A 20,426-nucleotide genomic window follows, 5' to 3' on the forward strand; every position below is an offset into this window, starting at 1 on the left:
CTCAAACCACATCCACCTGACATCATATGATGTTAGACATGGGGCAGACAAATCCACAGGGCTGAATTGAAAAGGGAAGGTATGAAGTACATTCTAATCTCCCCTTCGTGGGCAAGGTCTTCAAGCAGGTGGTCCTGGGCCAGATCCAGGTTCTTTTGGCTGAAACTGATTTTCTAGATCCATTTCAGTCTGGGTTTTGACCCAATATTTGTACAGTAACTACCTTAGTTGCTCTGTATGATGAGTTGTCTTAATGACAACTCAGATTATATCTTTATGGTCATGAACAGTTGCAGAAACACCATACTAAATATCAGCCAAGATAGATCCCCAGATATGGACATTTCTAGTCATAGTTTAGTAGTGTAATGTATTAACTTCACCTCCGCTGAGCCTTCTATTTGATGCTAGAGTTGTGAAAAGCAAAAATTACAACATTGTCACTAATTTTACATCAGAGAATGACAGTGATAAATGGACTGGGCCACATTCCTCCAAATTAAAAAAAAAGTGTGAAAATATGTGTGACTTTTAATTCAATGATTTTGTCTAGTAAGCAGAATAGGACTTGGGATACCAGGGTTCAAATGCCCCCTCGGCCGTGAATTTCACTGGGTGACCTTGGGCCAGTCACTGTCTCTAAGCGTAACCTATCTCTCAGCTTGTTGTGAGGATAGAACAAGGGGAAATCATGTGCACCACTCTGAACTCCTTGAAGGAAATATTGGATAAACATAATAATAGTTTATTTTACTTAATTACCTTATGGCTGAACCATAGTGAATTATATTGTGCTAATGAGCTGAAAATCTGTTCCTCTTGATTTCAGCAATGGTCATAATCAAAAGGTTCATATGCATATGGTGGATTTGATGAGCTCTATAATTTGTGAAGGTGATACAGTGTCTCAGGAGCTTTTGGACACAGTTTTAGTTAACCTGGTGCCTGCACATAAGGTAAGCAATAACATTTTCCTAATTTCCTGGCGCTTCCGTTACTTTTATTTAGCATCAACAGGCATGTATGTGGCAAAGTTAGAGTGAAGCTACCTTTTATTCATGGCTCTGTAGCCAGGGTTAGACTGCCAAACTGAAGCAATAAAGTTGGCCAAGATCTCCATCCCTTGTTCCCACTTCTTAGACAGAGATCAACTCTTTTTTTGTGAGAAGTTGGAGAACTGCATTTGTTTCAGCTCAGCGTTGCTTGAGTTTAATGGCAGATAGCACTGGGCAAACACCATTCACGTGTGTGTTTTCCTCTTCTGTCCTCAAATGGCATTGTTAGTAACTCTTCCATTCTAGAAGAAGGGCAAGCAGAGCTGTGTTCCCTGTCGTGGCGCTTGTTGGGATAGGGGAGTGCAGGCAGAAAAGCTGTGTGCAGCTAGGTTAAGTAGGCAGATGGATGACCCTTCTGAATAATAATTTGTAAGGCTAACATTAACTAAATCATGTTAATATAAATGTTCATATTTCAAGTACTTGAGGTGTCTTGCAGTCTTGGAACATAAGGGTGCAAATCACAGTATTTCTCTATGTCTCCGTTGTTCTGACTAGCTGTGTCTCAGCCAAATATTTGTTCTTTTCCTGAAGCTGATTTGGGAAAGAACAATTATGTTTGGGAAGGAAAGCTATTTTCCCAACGCTAGATAGCACAGGGAAAGCTCATGTTTCTACCTTTTTGTAGTTAATCCTATCAATACTTCATTGCTTGGTCAAGAGTATAAAGACTGTGTGTATTTGCCATTTTGTTATTTCTTGAGGCACCATATTTGGAGGACTGTTGAAAAGTTGCCTTGGCTACATGTATATTATTTCATGTTGGTTTTCCCAGTTTTTGGAAGTGTAATTAGCTGTTTCAGATTTCTGGATGCAATGAACTATTAATATCTGGAAAACACAAGAGTATCAACTGGCTTTTAATTTTTATTTGAAAGCATTACATTTTAGGAGTCACATGGTACACTTTTCAGTTAGTCATTATTAATTGATCTTGAAATGAAATTGATCTAGCTATTGTTCAACAGTATTTTATAACTGAATTTAACCTGACTCCGTTTTTCACAGGGTTAATTGAGTTAAATAATTTAATACCATCAAGGGAAAAAAGCAATTTAAATTGAGTTTCTGATTTTCATTTTTGCATGTTTTGTGAACAAGGATGTGTGTTAACTGGTTACTATAACAACTAAATATTCATTTGCAACTAAATAAAGCTTTTATACAACCTTGAAATATAATCCCAACCTTTGGACGTGCAGCCCACATACACTGCAGAATTACACTTGCTTAGAGGCAAGACAGATTTTTGTTAGGCTCTTTCTGTATCCATGCAAGGATACTGTACAAAAACAATTACTTCAAAGGCTAAGGCTACAGTTGTAGGTGCTTTTATTTATACACAAATTCAGCTGAACAAAGTTGAATTTACTTCTGAGTAAAGTTGCATTAGACTTTGCTGTAAGTGTCCTGAACTTTTTCATCATCATAATCAAAATAAAAATTAAATTATACCCTGCCCATCTGGCTGGGTTTCCCCATCAACCCTGGGTGGCTCCCAACCGAATACAGTGGTACCTCGGGTTAAGTACTTAATTTGTTCCAGAGGTCCGTACTTAACCTGAAACTGTTCTTAACCTGAAGCACCGCTTTAGCTAATGGGGCCTCCCACTGCCGCCGCGCCGCCGGAGCACAGTTTCTGTTCTCATCCTGAAGCAAAGTTCTTAACCTGAAGCACTATTTCTTGGTTAGCAGAGTCTGTAACCTGAAGCATATGTAACCCGAGGTACCACTGTATTAAAAACAGTACAGCAAAGCAAGAGTTGGTAGTGAGCAAAATAGTATTTCTCAGTGGGACAGATAAGTAATGTTGGTGCTGTTAAATAATTAGACATAAATTGGAGAACTGAACACATTTCAGAAGAACAGGTAGCTGGACAGCATAGAATATGAGTACAGGATCACTCGTCTGGGTTTTATAAGTGATCCTAGTGATTTATACTGTATAATCTCTGGAGTCCTAGCAGTTCTGCTGATTTGCTAGGAAGCATAAAACAATAAATAGTAATACATAACTTAGTTTGTCAGTTGTAATGTTAAAATGTGGATTATGGTCTGAAAAATAACTAAACCAAGGAAAACTGTTAGATTGAGAGATGGAAGATAGCAGAAACCAGGATTTATGGCCAACATCACACTCTTATGCATGCATACACAGAAGTAAGTCCCAGAGTTCAATGGGACTTAACCCAGATAAGCACAGTGTTCTTAAAGCTACCATTATGAGTTTGACCAAACTGCGGGAGGCAGTGGAAGACAGGAGTGCCTGGCGTGCTCTGGTCCATGGGGTCACGAAGAGCTGGACACGACTAAACGACTAAACAACAACAACAAAGGACATAGACAATTGCAGCCTGCATAGTAGCCTTTTTCTGAGCTTTGAAAGTTTGACACTGCATTGACCAACTCTATAATTGTTTCTATATATTGTAATCATAGTGGGTTTTTGTGTGTGTAATACTTGTAGTATCCTTTTTTAAAATCGGCATTTGTCCATCTTGTTTGTGAAGATTTGCAAAAAGCCAGTTACGTGAATTCACTTATTTGTATCTGAGCATACATTTCAAGCACACTTTTACAGCGTTTCCTGTCTGAAATATACCTTTCAGAACTTAAACAAACAAGCATATGACTTGGCAAAGGCTTTACTGAAGAGGACGGCCCAAGCTATTGAACCATACATTACTAATGTAAGTGAGGATTTAAAGTGACTGTGCTGATGAAACTGAGTAAAACATAATTTGATGATGACTAAGTACGTGCATATCCATAGAGTCAGAACCCTTGCTTAGAACCCTTGGAAAGCTAAACTGTTTCTATATGACACCAAAATAATAGTAACATGGTCTCTAGGCAGGCCTTCTCAGGGAAGGTATTCCACATGGAACACCACAGGAAAAGTGCACACTCTCTTTCTCCAGCTGCTACCTGTCACACTTCAGATGGTGCAGGGATCTGGAGAAAGACCTTAGATGGCATTCTTGGTCAATGGGTGGGTTGATATGGCAATCCAACAAATAATTTGGGTCCGAAGCTGTTTAGGGCTTTAAAGGTTAAGAGCAGTGCTTTCATTTGAGTTCTGAAACTTGCCGATAGCTTGTGGTGTTGTTTCAGTACAAGAAAAAGACAGTCTCTCTGCCAGAAATGAAAAAGACTGTCATAGCAGTGCTCTGGGCACAGCAGTGTTCCACGGGAGAATTATTAATGTAGATTGTGAAATGTTTTATTTTCAGCTGTACCCAATAATTGTTATTCTGCATAAATGTGGTTTCCATTGCACATACATTTTAAAACAAATTGAACAAAAATTGAATCCTTTGGGGCGAAAGGCGGGATATAAATGTAATAATAAATAAATATGATTTCTCTTACATTTGAAAGCTCATTGCGTTAAAGGGCACTTGGAAATTTAGACTATGAGCTTAAGTTGAAACTAGAGTAAGTCTCCTACGTAGGGTTAGTATGTTATTGTTTCCTGCAGTTAACTAGCTGAGTTACCTGAAATCTAAGATAGCAGGCATTTGGGTAGAATGCTAGGTTAGTGGGCCTTCTTAAAGTACTTGTTAGCTTTCAAATGATGTACTTTTAGAAATATGAAGAGCTAAGCCGAAGTTAAAAATAGAAGTTTGTTCTTAAGATGGGCTTTCAAATCCTTCAAATGTGAGAAGGTAGTTACTCGGGAGTTTGGGGGTCACATGTTTGTCCTCTGGGCATTTTGATAGCCCTTTGTGGTGCCTTCCCAGAACAGCTTGGAATAGATTGTTGAGAGAGGCTGAGAACCTTCTTCTGCTGTTGATACATCTTGCTTTGTCTTACAGTTCTTTAATCAAGTGCTTATGTTAGGAAAAACGTCTATCAGTGATCTCTCGGAGCATGTTTTTGACTTAATTCTGGAGCTATACAATATTGATAGTCATCTTTTACTATCAGTTTTGCCACAGCTTGAATTTAAACTAAAGGTAAGTGTTCTATCAGTTGTATCAAATCTGGATCCTTTGCACCTCAGTGAACATTGGTGCGTCAACTCCTTTTCCTTATGAGCGCCTTTTAGTTTACCTGTAGCAATTCTCTTTATCTAGCCCTTTGGGTTCTCCTCAGGCCACACCCCCTTCCAAGTACTGTTCTTCACTGGTCTGTGGCCCCTGAAAACAGAATTATAGAGTTGGAAGGAACCCACAAAGATCATCTAGTCCACTGCAGTGAAATAATCCTGCCCACAGCTGTCCCTGGGTGGGCTAGAACCACCAACCTTCTGGTTAACAGCCAGTTGCACTGACCCATTGCACCACATGACTTGAAGGGGGCCAGGCTGGAAAAGGCTCCCCACCTCTGCCCTGCAGCATTCCGGGTCCACTACCTATACGCAATGGAGGAGTGGAGGAGGAGGAGTTTGGATTTGATATCCCGCTTTATCACTACCCGAAGGAGTCTCAAAGCGGCTAACATTCTCCTTTCCCTTCCTCCCTCACTACAAACACTCTGTGAGGTGAGTGGGGCTGAGAGACTTCAGAGAAGTGTGACTAGCCCAAGGTCACCCAGCAGCTGCATGTGGAGGATCGGAGACACGAACCCGGTTCACCAGATTACTGGTTCACCAGATTACGAGTCTATCGCTCTTAACCACTGCACCACACTGGCTCTCTTTACATGCAGTAACTGTGTCCAGATGCTGTTTCATTTGGCAAGCTGAATTAATATTCCCCTCAACGCTCCCTATATCTGCTTGCAAAGAACACAGGAGCACATGGTCGTAAATAATTTCTTTGTTGCCCTCTGCATCTGTGGGATGAAAGCAGAGGAGCAGCACTGGAGTATACATAAGCAGCTGGAATGAAGAGGGGAAAAAGGAAATGAAACAGAATTCTGGTGTATGTGTAGTCTTAACTTCAGCTAATGCCACTTTGTGCTACATTTGCCATACCTCTTAACATTGGCCCCGTTGGCTGAAAAGGAGTGGGGAAAGAGCATGCAATAGCATCCATCTCTATGTTAGTGTCTATGACAGCGTTTGGACGCAATGCTGAGCCATAAACTATGGGAAAGTAGCGCAGACTGTGCCATGTAACTTGGAGCTCTTCCACTTTGACACTCCCTGCCTCCAGCAGGGAGACAAACCACAATGCAATTGTCTTATAATATATCTGAGCCAGTTCTCAGGATTTGTTTTTCTCCAGACCATATTCTAAACTTCCCAGTTGTAGTTTGCTTGGGAGAAATAAACCAGGGGCACATGTTTGAACATAAGGCTAAACCAACCACCCTGTGGACTGTTTCCTTGCTGGAGGTAGGGAGGAGTGAAGCAGATGCACTAGCAGGCAATGTATGCACAACTAATGTTATTAGCTATACCTAAGCAAAAGTAGGACTTAGAATTGTAGCCTTCTAACACATGCTAGGTGTACTTAACAAGGAGCAAGCTCCACTGAACATAATGGACCTGCTTCTGAGTAAACTTGCATAGGACTGGGTTTAAGTTAAGCACATATGAGAAGTATAATAAGTGAGTGATACCTTGGTCCTCAAATGGTATTCGTAAATTGTTTATCAGAGTCATATGGCTGGACAGGTTTAATCACTTCCTTTATAAACTGACTTTGTTGCTTGTTGGTTCATTTCCACAGCTATTATTTGCTACCTTTTTAAATTTTAAAATGATATATATGTATGCTTTTTTTTAAAGAAATAGGTTTGTTTGACAACCTGTTTTTACAGAGTCTGTCTTGTCTGTCTCTTTCTCTGTGTATGCATTATATATTTATATTGAAACTTATTTTATTTTCCAGAGCAATGACAATGAAGAACGCCTACAGGTTGTAAAATTACTAGCAAAAATGTTTGGGGCAAAGGATTCAGAGTTGGCATCTCAAAACAAACCACTTTGGCAGTGCTATCTGGGGAGGTATAAATTGTTTAGTTCCTTTACCTTGGGAATTAAATACTGAAATTTAATGTAACATTTTGTTATTTTGCAGCATTTTAGAAATTCTTTTATGTCTAATATGAGCTATAGATACATATGAACTATTTGTTCTGTATCCTCTGAAATTGACATAAATAAAGCTAGATCTTCATCTGTGGTTCCACAAACCTTACAATTATGAACCATCTTACTTAGTTTACTGCCATTCGCTTCTTTCTGCTAACGTAGATTAATCTGACTCTTGTCAACACCACAACACTGTAATAATAAATTCTGTGTTTATATTGGATTTGATTAATATTCAACAGTTGTGGAGCTTTCCAAGGAACAGTAACAAAAACAAGGCTTTAGACTTTTAATTAGGTGACAAATGCATATATTAATAAACATTTGCATGAAAGAGATGCATGCTTAAAGAGTATATCTTCCAGCTGATTTGTCCTTTGGTTAAAATGAGAAATAGGCTATAGTATTACATTTTTGAAGTATCTGTTTGGATGTAAATGGCCAAGCCTGATTTATCAGACACAAGTTGGGTAGCAGGTTAAGGGGGCAGAATTGTAGCCCAGTGGCAGAACCATCCACATTGCAGGCAGAAGGTTCCAAGTTCAATCTTGGCATCTCTGGGTAGGGCAGGAAAAGACTGTTGCTTAAAACCCTGGCAAGCTGCTTCCAGGTAGTGTAGACAGTACTAAGCTAGATGGAACATAGTGCATTCTCTTGAACAGTGAATACCTTAGTAATTTCATAAGCAAGTGAAGCTTTGGATGTCAGATTGTATGACATTAGAAAGTTGAACAGAGGAGCTTCGTTGCCATTATAACTTTATTAATATTGGGTTGGATCCAGACTTGCCAAAGCTGGAATCAGCTGTTGTGTTTCCAGGCTCTTGCACAGCACCTTGAGATATCTTTTCAGAGTATTCTTCTAAGTCTTTGTTATAACAGTTACATAATACCTGTAGAATTTATTCTGCTTGCAAATATCTGAATCTAATCCGTCATGTTTACCAGACTGTTTATCTTTTGATTCTTTGAAGGAATAGGTATGGCATTTTGATGAAAATTGAAATGAGGGATAACATACTGTGGTTTTTTTGTTTTTTAAACAGGTTTAATGATATCCATGTACCTATCCGTCTTGAATGTGTGAAATTTGCTAGTCACTGCCTTATGAACCATCCAGATCTAGCAAAAGATTTAACAGGTATCAGTAAATTGAGTCTGCAAAAGAAGAGGAACTCTTATCATTTATTCTGTTTTTAGTAGTAGCAAAATAACAGCACTGTTTTTATAGTGCATTTACAAAGCGCCTGGTTTTTGATATTTACTCCTGGTAGGGAAGCAAGCCTTCACACTCACCTGTGGCCTAATCTGACTAATACAGTCAGATATATTTTTCTAAGGCACTAGTTGGTCACAGCAGGGGAACTACCACTATACAAATATATAGTAAAAGATTAAGAAATGGGTCCCCAAATTCATCTTTGGGTCAAAAGTAGGTTCTGGGTCTGAAAAAGTTGAAGATAACTAGTCTAAAGCAGCCTTCCCATGAAGAACTTATTTATTAAATTAATGTCCCACCCTTCCAAATGAGCCCAGGGCAGCAAACACAGCTGTGATAAAATCATACCATTAAAAATAAAAGCCTTTAAAAACAATTAAATGCTTCTGATAAGTCCTGTAGCCAGCATCTTATTCTTCAACTGTTAGTGGACAAGCAAATATAACACCGTAGTGATTAAATTAGCTATTTTCATGAATTAAAGTCTTTTGTTCACAACTTATCAGATAATAACGGACAGCGAGTTTATTAAGAGGAACATATTAAATTGTAGTTGTAGTGTCTCCCATTATACAAGCTTTTGCCCTTCATTCTCTGGGACTAGTGTGTCAGCATCAGTCTACGTCAGTTTAGGATACTCAATATAATAGTATAAAGTTTTAATTAGGGTGTCTTTTTTTGTACAGAGTACCTTAAAGTGAGGTCTCATGACCCTGAAGAAGCTATCAGGCATGATGTTATTGTATCAATAGTTACTGCTGCTAAGAAAGATCTTTTGCTCGTCAATGATCATCTTCTTAACTTTGTGAGAGAGCGAACGCTTGACAAACGGGTAAGTCATTGTATATGTAGGTCAATTACTTGGAGTCATTGTTAGTCCAAGAGTAGGCAACTAATTCAGCATGTTAAAAATTCCTTTCCATTAAGATTTCTCGCAAGAATTGGCTAATTGCATATTTGCATACTGTGATTATCTACTTTACCCGCACATATTCTTGCATTTCCTAAATTATGAGATTGTATAAACATGAGAGTAAAAAAACAGTGAACTTGTTGTGAATACTGTGAAAGTTTTGTGTGCAACTGATTCCATTTTATGATCCACACAGAAGTGCCTTCAGGATTTTGTAATGTGTAAAGAAGTCTTTGTAATTGTTTTGTTGTGCCTTAGCCATAGTACTTTAAAACAACCCAATGTATGATTATTATTATTATGATTATTAGGTTTAGTGGATTAGTTGAATTTATAATTTGTTCAAATGTCAGATTAGGTCTGTAGCACATCTTACGAAAAAGCAATGTAGCTACTTACTTAATCTTACTTAATCTTAGTGCATGAAGAGCAAAAGTATAGGGAACAACCTTTATTGAACTGTGTATTATTATTTTTGGCTGTTGGTTTTAGTACACACACACACACACACAGCTGGGGGAAAAATCTGGTTGAATACTGTTTCTTTCCTTGTGTTAATTTGTTGCCTTATTGTAGCAAACTCCCCCCCTTTTGATAAGTATACTGCCCGCATTGTGTAAAGATGCATAGCACCCTTCATTTCAAACCCAGGGCAGGTAGCAACAATATTAAAACACTCAATAGTAGAAGTGAATATCCAATAAAGCCAATAAAACAGTTAACAGCAAGAATGAATAAATCAGCATAATCATTACAAAGTCATTGAAGCAGCACCTAACCACTCATAAAGGCCTGGGGGCAAACACATGGGTCGTAGCTGGCACCAGAATAACAATAGAGTTGGCACCAGATGCACTTTTTGGAGGAAGACTTTCCAAAGGCAGGGTGCCACCACGGAGAAGGACCTAGCAATTATAGTTTCCAGATTGTTTTCAAGGGCAGCAACACATAAAGCACATTGCAACAATCCAAAATTTTGAAATGTGTATGAAAATATATTTAGAAACAAAGGTATATTTTGATGTTTGAGACATGTTGTTGTTTTAGTGGAGAGTGAGAAAAGAAGCAATGATGGGACTTGCACAGATATACAAGAAGTACTCCTTGCAGTCAGAAGCTGGCAAAGAAGCTTCAAAACAAATTGCCTGGATAAAGGACAAGCTGCTGCATATATATTATCAAAACAGTATTGATGATCGGTAGGTTAACCTGAATATATACAATTAGGAAGTATTCATCCTTTTGCCTTGTGTGAGTATGCCTGCTGACCAATAGCAATAAAGTCGGAAAAGAACACAAACAGCTCATTGAGTCTAGGAGGGCATTCAAACAGCAATTCCAAAGTCTGCACTGCTTTTGGAACTTGGAATGTTAAGTGTACTGAATTCTCTGGCCATAACTCTTTTGCATTCATAGAAATAGGTGTGATATTCATACTCGGCCTACACAGTTTGTTTGATCAAATGAAGCTTATATCTAAACTAAGCCATAGGGTTCTTATGTGGAAAACCATGATTTCCAGCTATGTGAATTAACTTGCTTAAGCCTAGAGACTTCTTGCAGGCTCCTCTGAGGAGGATATTGAAAGACACTATTTTTAAACAAATCTTGGTCTGCCCTTTTTTTCTGAAGTTGAGGTCTTATGTTTCATAATGTGGTTAGTGAGAGCAAGATAGGATCTGAAATCATGGTTTTAACCTGGTTTGTTCTCAACACAGTTTAAGTAAGGCACAGTTTTTCCAGTGCAGGCATCATGGGGAACTGTGATTGGTTTAAAAAAGATAGCTTTTGATAAACGCATATGGTACGTCAAAAAGGAGAAGGGATTGCAGAGCATGACAGACTACGACTGCAATCTTATAAACAATTATCAGGGTGTAAGCCTCAAATTTTCTAGAAGCTTGTTCACCTGGCAAAAACAATAGTTTCTATTTACATCTGAACCATTGTGTATTTCTATAGATCTTATAAATATTTTAAATAAGTAGCATTCTGTTTGTAACATTTCATTGCTAATTTTATTTGTTAAATTTGACTTACTTCGATCAGTTTGGTACTGATTTAGTTTTTATATGCACTTAATCATAGTGGATATTGAGAAATTTGCTTTAGTAACTTCAATCTTGTTTCATATAACAGAGGCTTATTATTGACTATCTCTCTTTAGACTGCTGGTGGAACGCATCTTTGCTCAGTATATGGTCCCTCACAATTTGGAAACAAATGAAAGAATGAAATGTTTATACTACCTTTACGCCACCCTGGATTCAAATGCTGTTAAGTACGTTTTACATGACAAATTGGGAACTAATAATGATGTTTGCAATGCTAATAGAGCTAATAATCTTAGTGCGACAGAATTTTTGCTTGGATAATATCTGGATACAGACTGTGCTCAGTATTTAGTAGGTTAAGATTTCTATCAAAATCCATCCTTGAACATGAAAGAAGAGAAAATGGGAAAGAGACCTTGCTACGTCTTTCATATTTTTTGACTGTTTACGTTGATTGTGAATTACAGTTTTCACAGGCTGTTTAGTGCTTCCTCAAAGTATATTGCAAACATATTGTGGGTGGAACAGAGTTGAAACTGGTTTATTTCGCTCTATAATTGGAAACAAATTGGCAAGGCTAAAATGAATTTGGTTCTAGTCTGCCCCACATACCCACTATTTCATGATGGGTGTCATTAATTATTGTCTAATAGGTATTAGCATATTTGGGTACAATTCGCTTAGAAAACAATAGTGATAGAAATTATAGGATAATCCGAACTAGCACTATGTGCAAAGTTTTAGCTGCTTCTCTGTATCAGAATTTGTGTATAAACACTTCATAAATTAAGAAACATTTGTATAATGGCATTGTGATATTTTTAGTCCCTTTCCAATGATCTCTAACATGAGAACTAGTGTGGTATAGTGGTTAAAGTGTTGTATTAGGACCCGGAAGACCAGGTTTCAAATCCCTTCTTAGCAAGAAACTCACTTGGCTTGTCCCAGTCTCTCACAGCCTAACCTACCTCACAGGGTTGTTGTTAGGGTAAAATAGGAAGGAAGAGAATCACATGTCCAAACTTCAAACTGCCTCCCTAGCTGGTATCTTGCTTTTAGTGGGTGGTATTCAACTAACTTTTCCCCAGAGTAGGCTCATGTAGATGAATGAATATGACTAAATCGTAATGGTCTGCTCTGAGTACAGCTTCGCTGAATATCACCCAAAGTATTTAAATAATTGAAGGGAATGGATTGATAAAAAGGAAGTTGAAAGAGGAAGTCAATAGGGACCAATCTTTCCAGAATGCTTGGATGGTATTCAAAACTGCAATAATAGAAGCTCAACAAGAATGTATATGGAAAGCTATGAGAGGATACAATCATGGGTAATGAACAGAGTTAAGGAAGTTATTACAGATAAAAAAAAGGAAGTGTCATCCAAATGAGAGGGAAAAAGAGAACACAAACATTGCCAAAGGAAATGCATGCAGACAATAAGGGATGCAAAAAAGCCCCAAATAAATGAATCTAAATAATAAATATTTTGCTAAAGGCATTAAGGGCAAGAACAAAATATTGTTAGTTCTTCAGCAGAAGAGTAGGCCTTAAAGGCTTATAGCCAGGTGAATTGTTAACTGTAAGTTTCTCCCTATTCATAGTGCTAACAGTTTAGGAAGTTGCAGTTATGAGTACTATATCAGTTATTTGTTTCTTTATATTTTAACTATCAGGGCACTGAATGAAATGTGGAAATGCCAAAATCTATTGCGGCACCAAGTAAAGGATATGGTTGACTTAATCAAGCAACCCAAAGTAAGTTTATTTCCTTTTTAACTTTTGTGCATACTACAAAATACTTAGTTCATGCTAATTCTTGTAGAAAGCTCAATATTCAACCGCGGTTGTGAAACTGCTGTCCCTTTTAAGAAGCATCAAATAAGCAAAAGGAAAGTAGAAATTATGAAGACTCTTAAGGCAGCAATTATCCCATTTAGCTATTGTCTATTTCATTGTTCTGTATGGGACAATGGCAATAAAGATATTGTATATCGTCCTTTTAACATGTTAATAAATATGTGAGAGATTAAGGTGTTTTATAAAATAAAAGCATTAAAAACATTTATTTAATTGTGTTTACTAAATTTTATTATTTCGTAACAATAATAAAAATAAAAGGACTTTCAGTTGACTATTGAACTAGGACCAGGGAAATCCATGCTTAGATCACTGCTCAGCAATGAAGTTCACTGGATGACCTTGGGCCAACTCATTGCCTCTCAGTCTGCCCTACCTCACAAAGTTGTTGTGAAGATAAAATGGGCTGAGTGGATGAGAACCATGTATGTGTTCCTTGCAGGAAAGGCAGGATAACAATGAAGTGAGTGAATGAATGTGCAGTAAATATCCCTATTAATATTGGCTCTGTGGTAAAGACATCTTTCTTACAATCCAGGACAACCATAAGGTGTCAAACTAAATCATACTTGGAGTAGACCTATCAAAATCAATAGATTTAACTAACTTCAGTCCATGGATTTCACTAATTCTACTTTCAGTATGACTTATTTCAGGGGAAGGTAATCATTTTTCTCTACAGGACAGATTATGATCAGGATCTGCCTAGTGGGCCAGATTTCGCAAATGAGTGGGTCCACCCACCTGTAACAATTCCCTTTCATTCTGATCTTAAGTGGGAAGGGGGGAGGTTTGCAGAAGATCTTTTGAATCTCCCTCCACCTTTAAGATCAGAGCTGGTCCTTAAACTACTGATTTCCTTTTCTTAACAAGCTTTCAGTGTACATCTGGATTTACTTGTCTGTATATTAATCTGGAAGCTTTGGAAAGAATGTTTCTGTACCTCTAAGGTTGAAACATGCTTACTTTGGCAAACGAGAGTTTACAGTCCTCGAGATGAGGCTTAAAAGCCCAAGACATCCAAAGAGGCTTAGGGAATAATGGGAGGAGGAGATGTGGTTGTTAGGAAAACGATTTTTAAAAATGGCTTCTTAGGGCTTTTTATATGAAAGACAAGTAAGGAGGACGTGATAGAAACTTATAAAAAAAGAGAGAGATTTCTTCACCCCTCTCAACATTAAAACGAGGGGTTGTATTTTACACAGCGTATAATTAATGGGGTTTGCTGCTGCTGCTGCAAGATTTTGGTGATGACTTTGTCTTAGATGGTTGACAACCAGAAGTGTTGGGCTTATTCCTTTGGGAAACAGGATACTGGTGGACCTCTTGTCTGGTTCAGTATGGCTCTTCATGAGAATTTTTGTTTGCTTGAAAAGACATTTAAATTGCTCTTAGAGAGCTTATAGTGAATTAAAAAGAGAACTGTCTAAAAGAAAAAAAGATGTGTGATGAGTTTTTGATGTTTAATGATGTTATAAATTTGCTTTTGTTGGAAAATTAATAAAAATCATTTAAAAAATAAAATAAAAAGAGAACTGTTTTGGGCAGTTAAGTCTTTGCTTTCCTTCAAGGCTCAGTTGGAAATTAAACTGCTCTTAGGCTAGGATGAACATAACTGTTGGTTAGTATAGTTCATCCTTGTGTGAGGTGGTAGCCTGAATTGAAGAAGAACCATTGGCCCTAGACTTGCCGTCACAAGCTTTTCTTCTTCCCAAGTGGAGCTGTTGTGTTCAAAATAGCAAAAGTGATAGCAGAATGTAGCTCTGCTATTTAGGAAATGGAGTGATGGATATGGACAAGACATTTGCACGTTAAAATTTGATGGACGTGTTGGAATGCATCCCTTGCCTCAGAATTGTATGTGTTGCTGTGGAGCCGTTAATTGTTTCTCTCCTCATCCTGAAACATTCTTCCTTAAGATTAAGAAAGTAATATGTGGAATAATTTCAAATTTCTGTTGTCCCTCTAAAGCTCCCCATACTAAAGTAACTATCAAAGCTTTTTTAAAGAAATGGCGTTCTATTAAGCAGCAAAATTGTGGTAGTAATGGCAACTCAGAAGGAGCATGTTTTCCATGGGATTGTATATCTAAATCTGTGATCTGTGAAAGGGTCTTTAAAGCAGATTACGCAGAATTCTGACAGGTAATCAGTGGCTTACGCTGCCTGGCTTTTCTGATAAGGAGTAGAAAAGCTTGATTCAAATAAATTGCTTCGTTTGTGCTTAATCCTCTGGAAAACTTTGCAGCAAGAACCTGACAGACTTCAGCACCGGTATTGGATTTCACTCCCGCTTAATGATGGGTCTGAATTGTTTGAGTTGTTCTGTAGGCGAGACTGTACTTCAGAACTTTTAGCGGTTGCCATTAAAAACATTGCCTCTCCATTCTTTTCCAGTTGACTCAAAAGTCAAAACTGAGTTGTAGAATTTCTTGATGGCTTAAAAAAAAAAAAAACAATTTAAGAAATTTTGCATGAAGTGAGATAGGGTTATGGCGAATGAAATCATTTCTGACAGCTATCTGGTTTCAATCAAATAAGCTAAAATTTTATTTATTGCTACATGCTGGCATTTTATTCCTTTTTAAAAATAAGTATTTTTCAGTAATATTTTTTTTTTAAATAAAGGAGTCCTCCTTTTCCCATTATAACTAGATTGCCCCTTTCTGACAGGTGTTCATAGTTCCCTGTTTATAGGCAGTTGTTAATAAAATTAGTAGGGAGTTCATGTGTTGACAATGTAAAAATGAGAACATTATTGGATTATGATGGTATTTTATTAGAAAAACAGCAACAGTTTATTGCACACTGAATTAATGAAATGAAATAACACAGTCACAAGTATCATTGATGATGTAAAACATCTTTTTAATATAAAATAAAATAAAATGGAACGTTCATATTGCTGCCTTCTCCAAACTGGTGCCCTCTATACTTCCCACCAACCCAAGCCAGCATGGCCAGTGGGCAGATGATGGGAACTGTAGTCCACAGAGTACCAAGTTGGAGAATGCTAAATGGAATTTAGTTATTCAAAGAGGGCTGGTTCTTAGTATTTTCCTTTGCATTAACTTTTTCGTGTAATTTTTCAAATTGGCAGCACTGTAACTGTTGCTACTATTTATATTATGGTAAGGTGATAAATATACTTTTAAAGGCAGCAACCTGAATATGGTTTAAAGAAACACTACAGATGGTTTTGCCTGCTGTTATAAAAAGAAATACACTGGTAAAAATAGAGTAGAATAGTCTTTGTTAGGTGGCTACTGCAGAAACCCACATTTTGGGGTTATTATTAGGCTTGCTTGGTCTTTTCCTTGGTCTTTAATTTTTTTCCTGATGATTTCCAACAGCACAAACCTGCTTGTCAAAATGTAAACCAATTGTGAGTAAATATGCTTAGGAATGTAGCATATATATATATATATCTCTATATACCCATCATGGTTTTAAGAGCAGCGGTGGACTCTGAACAGTTACCTTATGCTCTGTGTTAAAATCCAGCTTTATATTGTATTCAACTTATGATGTATAGAAATGATGTTATCTATTTCTGAAATGATGGTGAGCATTATCCCTGATGCTGTTTGAGTTCACAATGCAAAGTCTTGACATTCAAAAGTGCTTTCTCATTTAATTTCCAGACAGATGCCAGTAGTAAAGCTATATTTTCAAAAGTGATGGTAATAACAAGTAAGTTTTAAAAAATGTTTTAAAGCTTTAATACTTTAACACTGTTTCCTCGCTAATTGTTTTGTTCAACTGTTGATTCAGGTACTTTCTAATTTGGAGGGAGTATTAAGACAGTGAGGTCTGAAATGCCCCAGAACAAGTTGTGTGAAGAATATTATTAGCATAAGCACATATATCATCAGTACAGTTAGTGGTTTGAAATTTAGAACTGAGGGAGTAGTGGGGGAATATTTTTCCACTGGGCGGTATCTAACTACAGTAATACCTCTGGTTGTGAACCGTCCTCCTTGTGAACACTGCGGGTTACAAGCTCAGCTAACCTGGAAGTAGCTGCTCCTGGTATCAAACTTTGCCCCGGGATGCAAGCGAAAATCGTGCACCAGAGGCATGCGCGCAGCGGGAGGCCCCATTAGAGAAACCGCACCTCAGTTTAAGAACGGTTTCCGGTTATGAACGGACCTCCGGAACGGATTAAGTTTGTAACCAGAGGTAGCACTGTAATATGTTCTGTCAGACGCGGGTGGCGCTGTGGGTTAAACCACAGAGCCTAGGACTTGCTGATCAGAAGGTCGGCGGTTCGAATCCCCATGACGGGGTGAGCTCCCGTTGCTCGGTCCCTACTCCTGCCAACCTAGCAGTTCGGAAGCACATCAAAGTGCAAGTAGATAAATAGGTACCGCTCCGGCGGGAAGGTAAACGGCATTTCTGTGTGCTGCTCTGGTTCGACAGAAGCAGCTTAGTCATGCTGGCCACATGACCTGGAAGCTGTACGCCAGCTCCCTCAGCCAGGAAAGCAAGATGAGCGCCGCAACCCCAGAGTCGGTCACGACTGGACCTAATGGTCACCTCTACCTATGTTTGCCACAGACTTAAGATGCTTCCAAGTGGCCCATCGCTGAAGCTTGCCAGCCACAATAGAAGCTAACTACAACTGGTTTTGGGGTGGAGTTTTTGTTTGTTTGTATTAGGCTTCTTAATTTTTTTCTATTAAGTGATATAAAAGTCCCATTGAACCTAAACATATTTCACTTCCTTAAAGGAAACTTGCCAGATCCTGGCAAAGCACAAGATTTCATGAAGAAATTCACGCAAGTCCTCGAAGATGACGACAAAATTAAGCACCAGTTGGAAACACTTGTTAGCCCAACGTGTTCATGCAAACAAGCTGAAGGATGCGTGGTAAGAATAGGTATTAAAGCATAACTTTTTGGTTATTGAATTGTCTTGTCTGTCAATTAACTGTTGGCTAACATTGAATATTGCAGCGAGAAATTACAAAGAAGCTAGGAAATCCCAAGCAACCTACAAACCCATTTCTGGAAATGATAAAGTTCCTGCTGGAGAGGATAGCCCCTGTGCACATTGATACAGAATCTATCAGGTACCTCTTTTAACTTAATTTAGTGGTAAAATTCAATAAAACTGGCAGGAGGTATTGCACAGACAGGTTTATTATTGATGAGAAAATTTACTTTATTCCTCTCTTGATTATTATGTTATAAATAGTAATAACTATAAAGCTGAGACAAAGAAAATTGCAGAAATTAAATTTTTACCACTTTTCCTAAGGAAAAATGAAGCAAGTCCTCTGAATAGGGAGAAATTTCAGGGGTGGAGGCCAAACATATTAGCAAAGTCTTGGGTTAGGGAGTTGCTTATGGTGGCAATAGATTCATTGTTTTAGAATTTTAATTTTTTGCACTAAGTATGAAATGGTTTTGCAGTTATTGCTATTAGCAGGAGCAGCAAGAGAGAGCTCTTCTGGGCAGCCATAGTTTTCCCACCCCGAAGGCTGCTGAAATTATGCTACGTACTTCGTGTGTAGCATTATTCAAGAAGTATGCAGGGCGGGTGGGGAATCACAACTACCCAGAAAAGTCCTCTTTTGGTGTCAGTGAATTCTCACAACATTACAGGTAAGATTTTTTTTTTAAGGTAAGCATTTTCCCTTACAAAAAAAACAATGAATAGGTACAGCTGCTCCACCCATGAAATCAACAAGATGGTTCTCCCAAATTTGTCACTTCCAAAAGGGGTAAGGTGTTGGGTTCATCACTAGTTGTAACCAGTAAAAACAGCAATAGCAATAGTCCTGACCTTTGTGCATTTATAACAATGTTTATGATCAACATAATGGACATCACCTAAAATAATTTTTAAAAATCACTTTAAATTACCATTAATTCAGTGTTCTGGCTTTCCATTTAGGATGTTTGCTTAGCTATAAAAAACATAAAGGTAATAGAAAGTATTATTCATGGTAAGGTAAAGGACGGTCCTTTACTTTTACAAAGGCGACTATGGGTTATTCATAGTAGTACATCACAATCAGTACTGTCAGTTGAGATTTAATCAAAGCTTTTAAACAATGTATAGTTATTTACTTGCTAAGGAAGGAAAATGTCTATCTTAATATGTCATGCAACTTTAGCAAGGAATCAAAAAGGATTTTTTGGTACTAGTAATGCAAATAGCACTAGCTATAGCTCAGCAAGTATAAAATTATCTACTGGTGATTAACTTTGATCTTGTCCTTTGTTAGTGCCCTAATTAAACAAGTGAACAAATCCATAGATGGAACAGCAGATGACGAGGATGAAGGTGTACCGACTGATCAGGCAATCAGGGCAGGTCTTGAATTGCTTAAGGTAAAGAGCTCCTCCTGTAGTTAGTGAGAAGCATTATTGGAAAAATGGAAGCTGTGGTTGGGATGGTCTAAAGCAGGGGTGGCCAACTCCCAAGAGACTGCGATCTACTCCCAGAGTTAAAAAATGGCAGTGATCTTCCCCCTTTTTGGGGGTTCGGGTGAAAGTTGTTGAGATTTTTTCAGGGAGGAGGTAAAATGTTGAGCTTTTTTTAGGGGATCCAGTTGTTCAGCTTCTTTGGGGGGAGCCAATGATCTGCTAGTTATCTACCGCAGACGTCCAGTGATCTACCAGTAGATCACAATCTACCTCTTGGACATGCCTGGTCTAAAGCATGAGACAAACTTGTGAGTATTATGTAGGCTGGGGTGTGTGTCATATTTAGGGTGCAGCTGTTGCATCATATTATTGATGATAAATGGAGAGAATGAGTGCTGTGTTAGTCTGTCTTGCCATATGTTCCCTGTGCATTTTAATTTTATAGTTGAGAACTGCTGTTATATCATTTGGAGCACTGCCACTGGCTACAACTTGGCATTTAGTGGATGTATTTTTTGCCGTTGATTTCTCCTGGTATATAAAAGATTACTTAATAATTGAGCTGAGTAAATATAGTCATATAATGGTTTGGTTTGTATGGGGTGTTGTGAGAATAAACTTTAAAAGAACCATATTGCTTACTTTGCAGGTGCTTTCGTTTACACACCCTATCTCATTCCATTCAGCTGAAACTTTTGAATCCCTCCTGGCTTGCCTGAAAATGGATGATGAAAAGGTGGCTGAAGCGGCACTGCAAATTTTCAAGAACACTGGAGGCAAAATTGAAGAGGATTTCCCACACATCAGATCGTGAGTTAAATACAGTACCTTTAGGCTGTCCATATTAAATTACAGTTTTAGAATTCTTGGGCAGAATTTAGCTCTTAGGGAAGTCAGTAATGAAACACTTAATTTTGATGACGTCGGGTTGCACCTGTTGCTTCCACTAAATAACAAGGCGCTGTCA

The 20,426-nt window shown here is 38.0% G+C and overlaps 1 protein-coding gene across 1 annotated transcript in view; it reads left to right on the forward strand.

Annotated features, from left to right (window-relative positions):
• The window catches only part of PDS5B (PDS5 cohesin associated factor B), a 79,953-nt gene that overhangs the window by 39,826 nt on the left and 19,701 nt on the right, over positions 1-20,426 (forward strand). The window contains exons 6-19 of the mRNA XM_081004037.1: positions 830-956; positions 3,665-3,745; positions 4,874-5,014; positions 6,839-6,954; positions 8,087-8,181; positions 8,946-9,091; positions 10,220-10,371; positions 11,340-11,453; positions 12,900-12,981; positions 16,727-16,775; positions 17,815-17,954; positions 18,041-18,156; positions 19,318-19,423; positions 20,109-20,269. Of these exons, the coding sequence (XP_080860163.1) occupies positions 830-956; positions 3,665-3,745; positions 4,874-5,014; positions 6,839-6,954; positions 8,087-8,181; positions 8,946-9,091; positions 10,220-10,371; positions 11,340-11,453; positions 12,900-12,981; positions 16,727-16,775; positions 17,815-17,954; positions 18,041-18,156; positions 19,318-19,423; positions 20,109-20,269 (1,626 nt within the window). The remainder of the gene's footprint in view (positions 1-829; positions 957-3,664; positions 3,746-4,873; positions 5,015-6,838; positions 6,955-8,086; positions 8,182-8,945; positions 9,092-10,219; positions 10,372-11,339; positions 11,454-12,899; positions 12,982-16,726; positions 16,776-17,814; positions 17,955-18,040; positions 18,157-19,317; positions 19,424-20,108; positions 20,270-20,426) is intronic.

Source organism: Podarcis pityusensis, assembly GCF_964106645.2.
Source record: "Podarcis pityusensis genome assembly, chromosome: 4".
In the NCBI taxonomy this organism is placed as follows: domain Eukaryota; kingdom Metazoa; phylum Chordata; class Lepidosauria; order Squamata; family Lacertidae; genus Podarcis; species Podarcis pityusensis.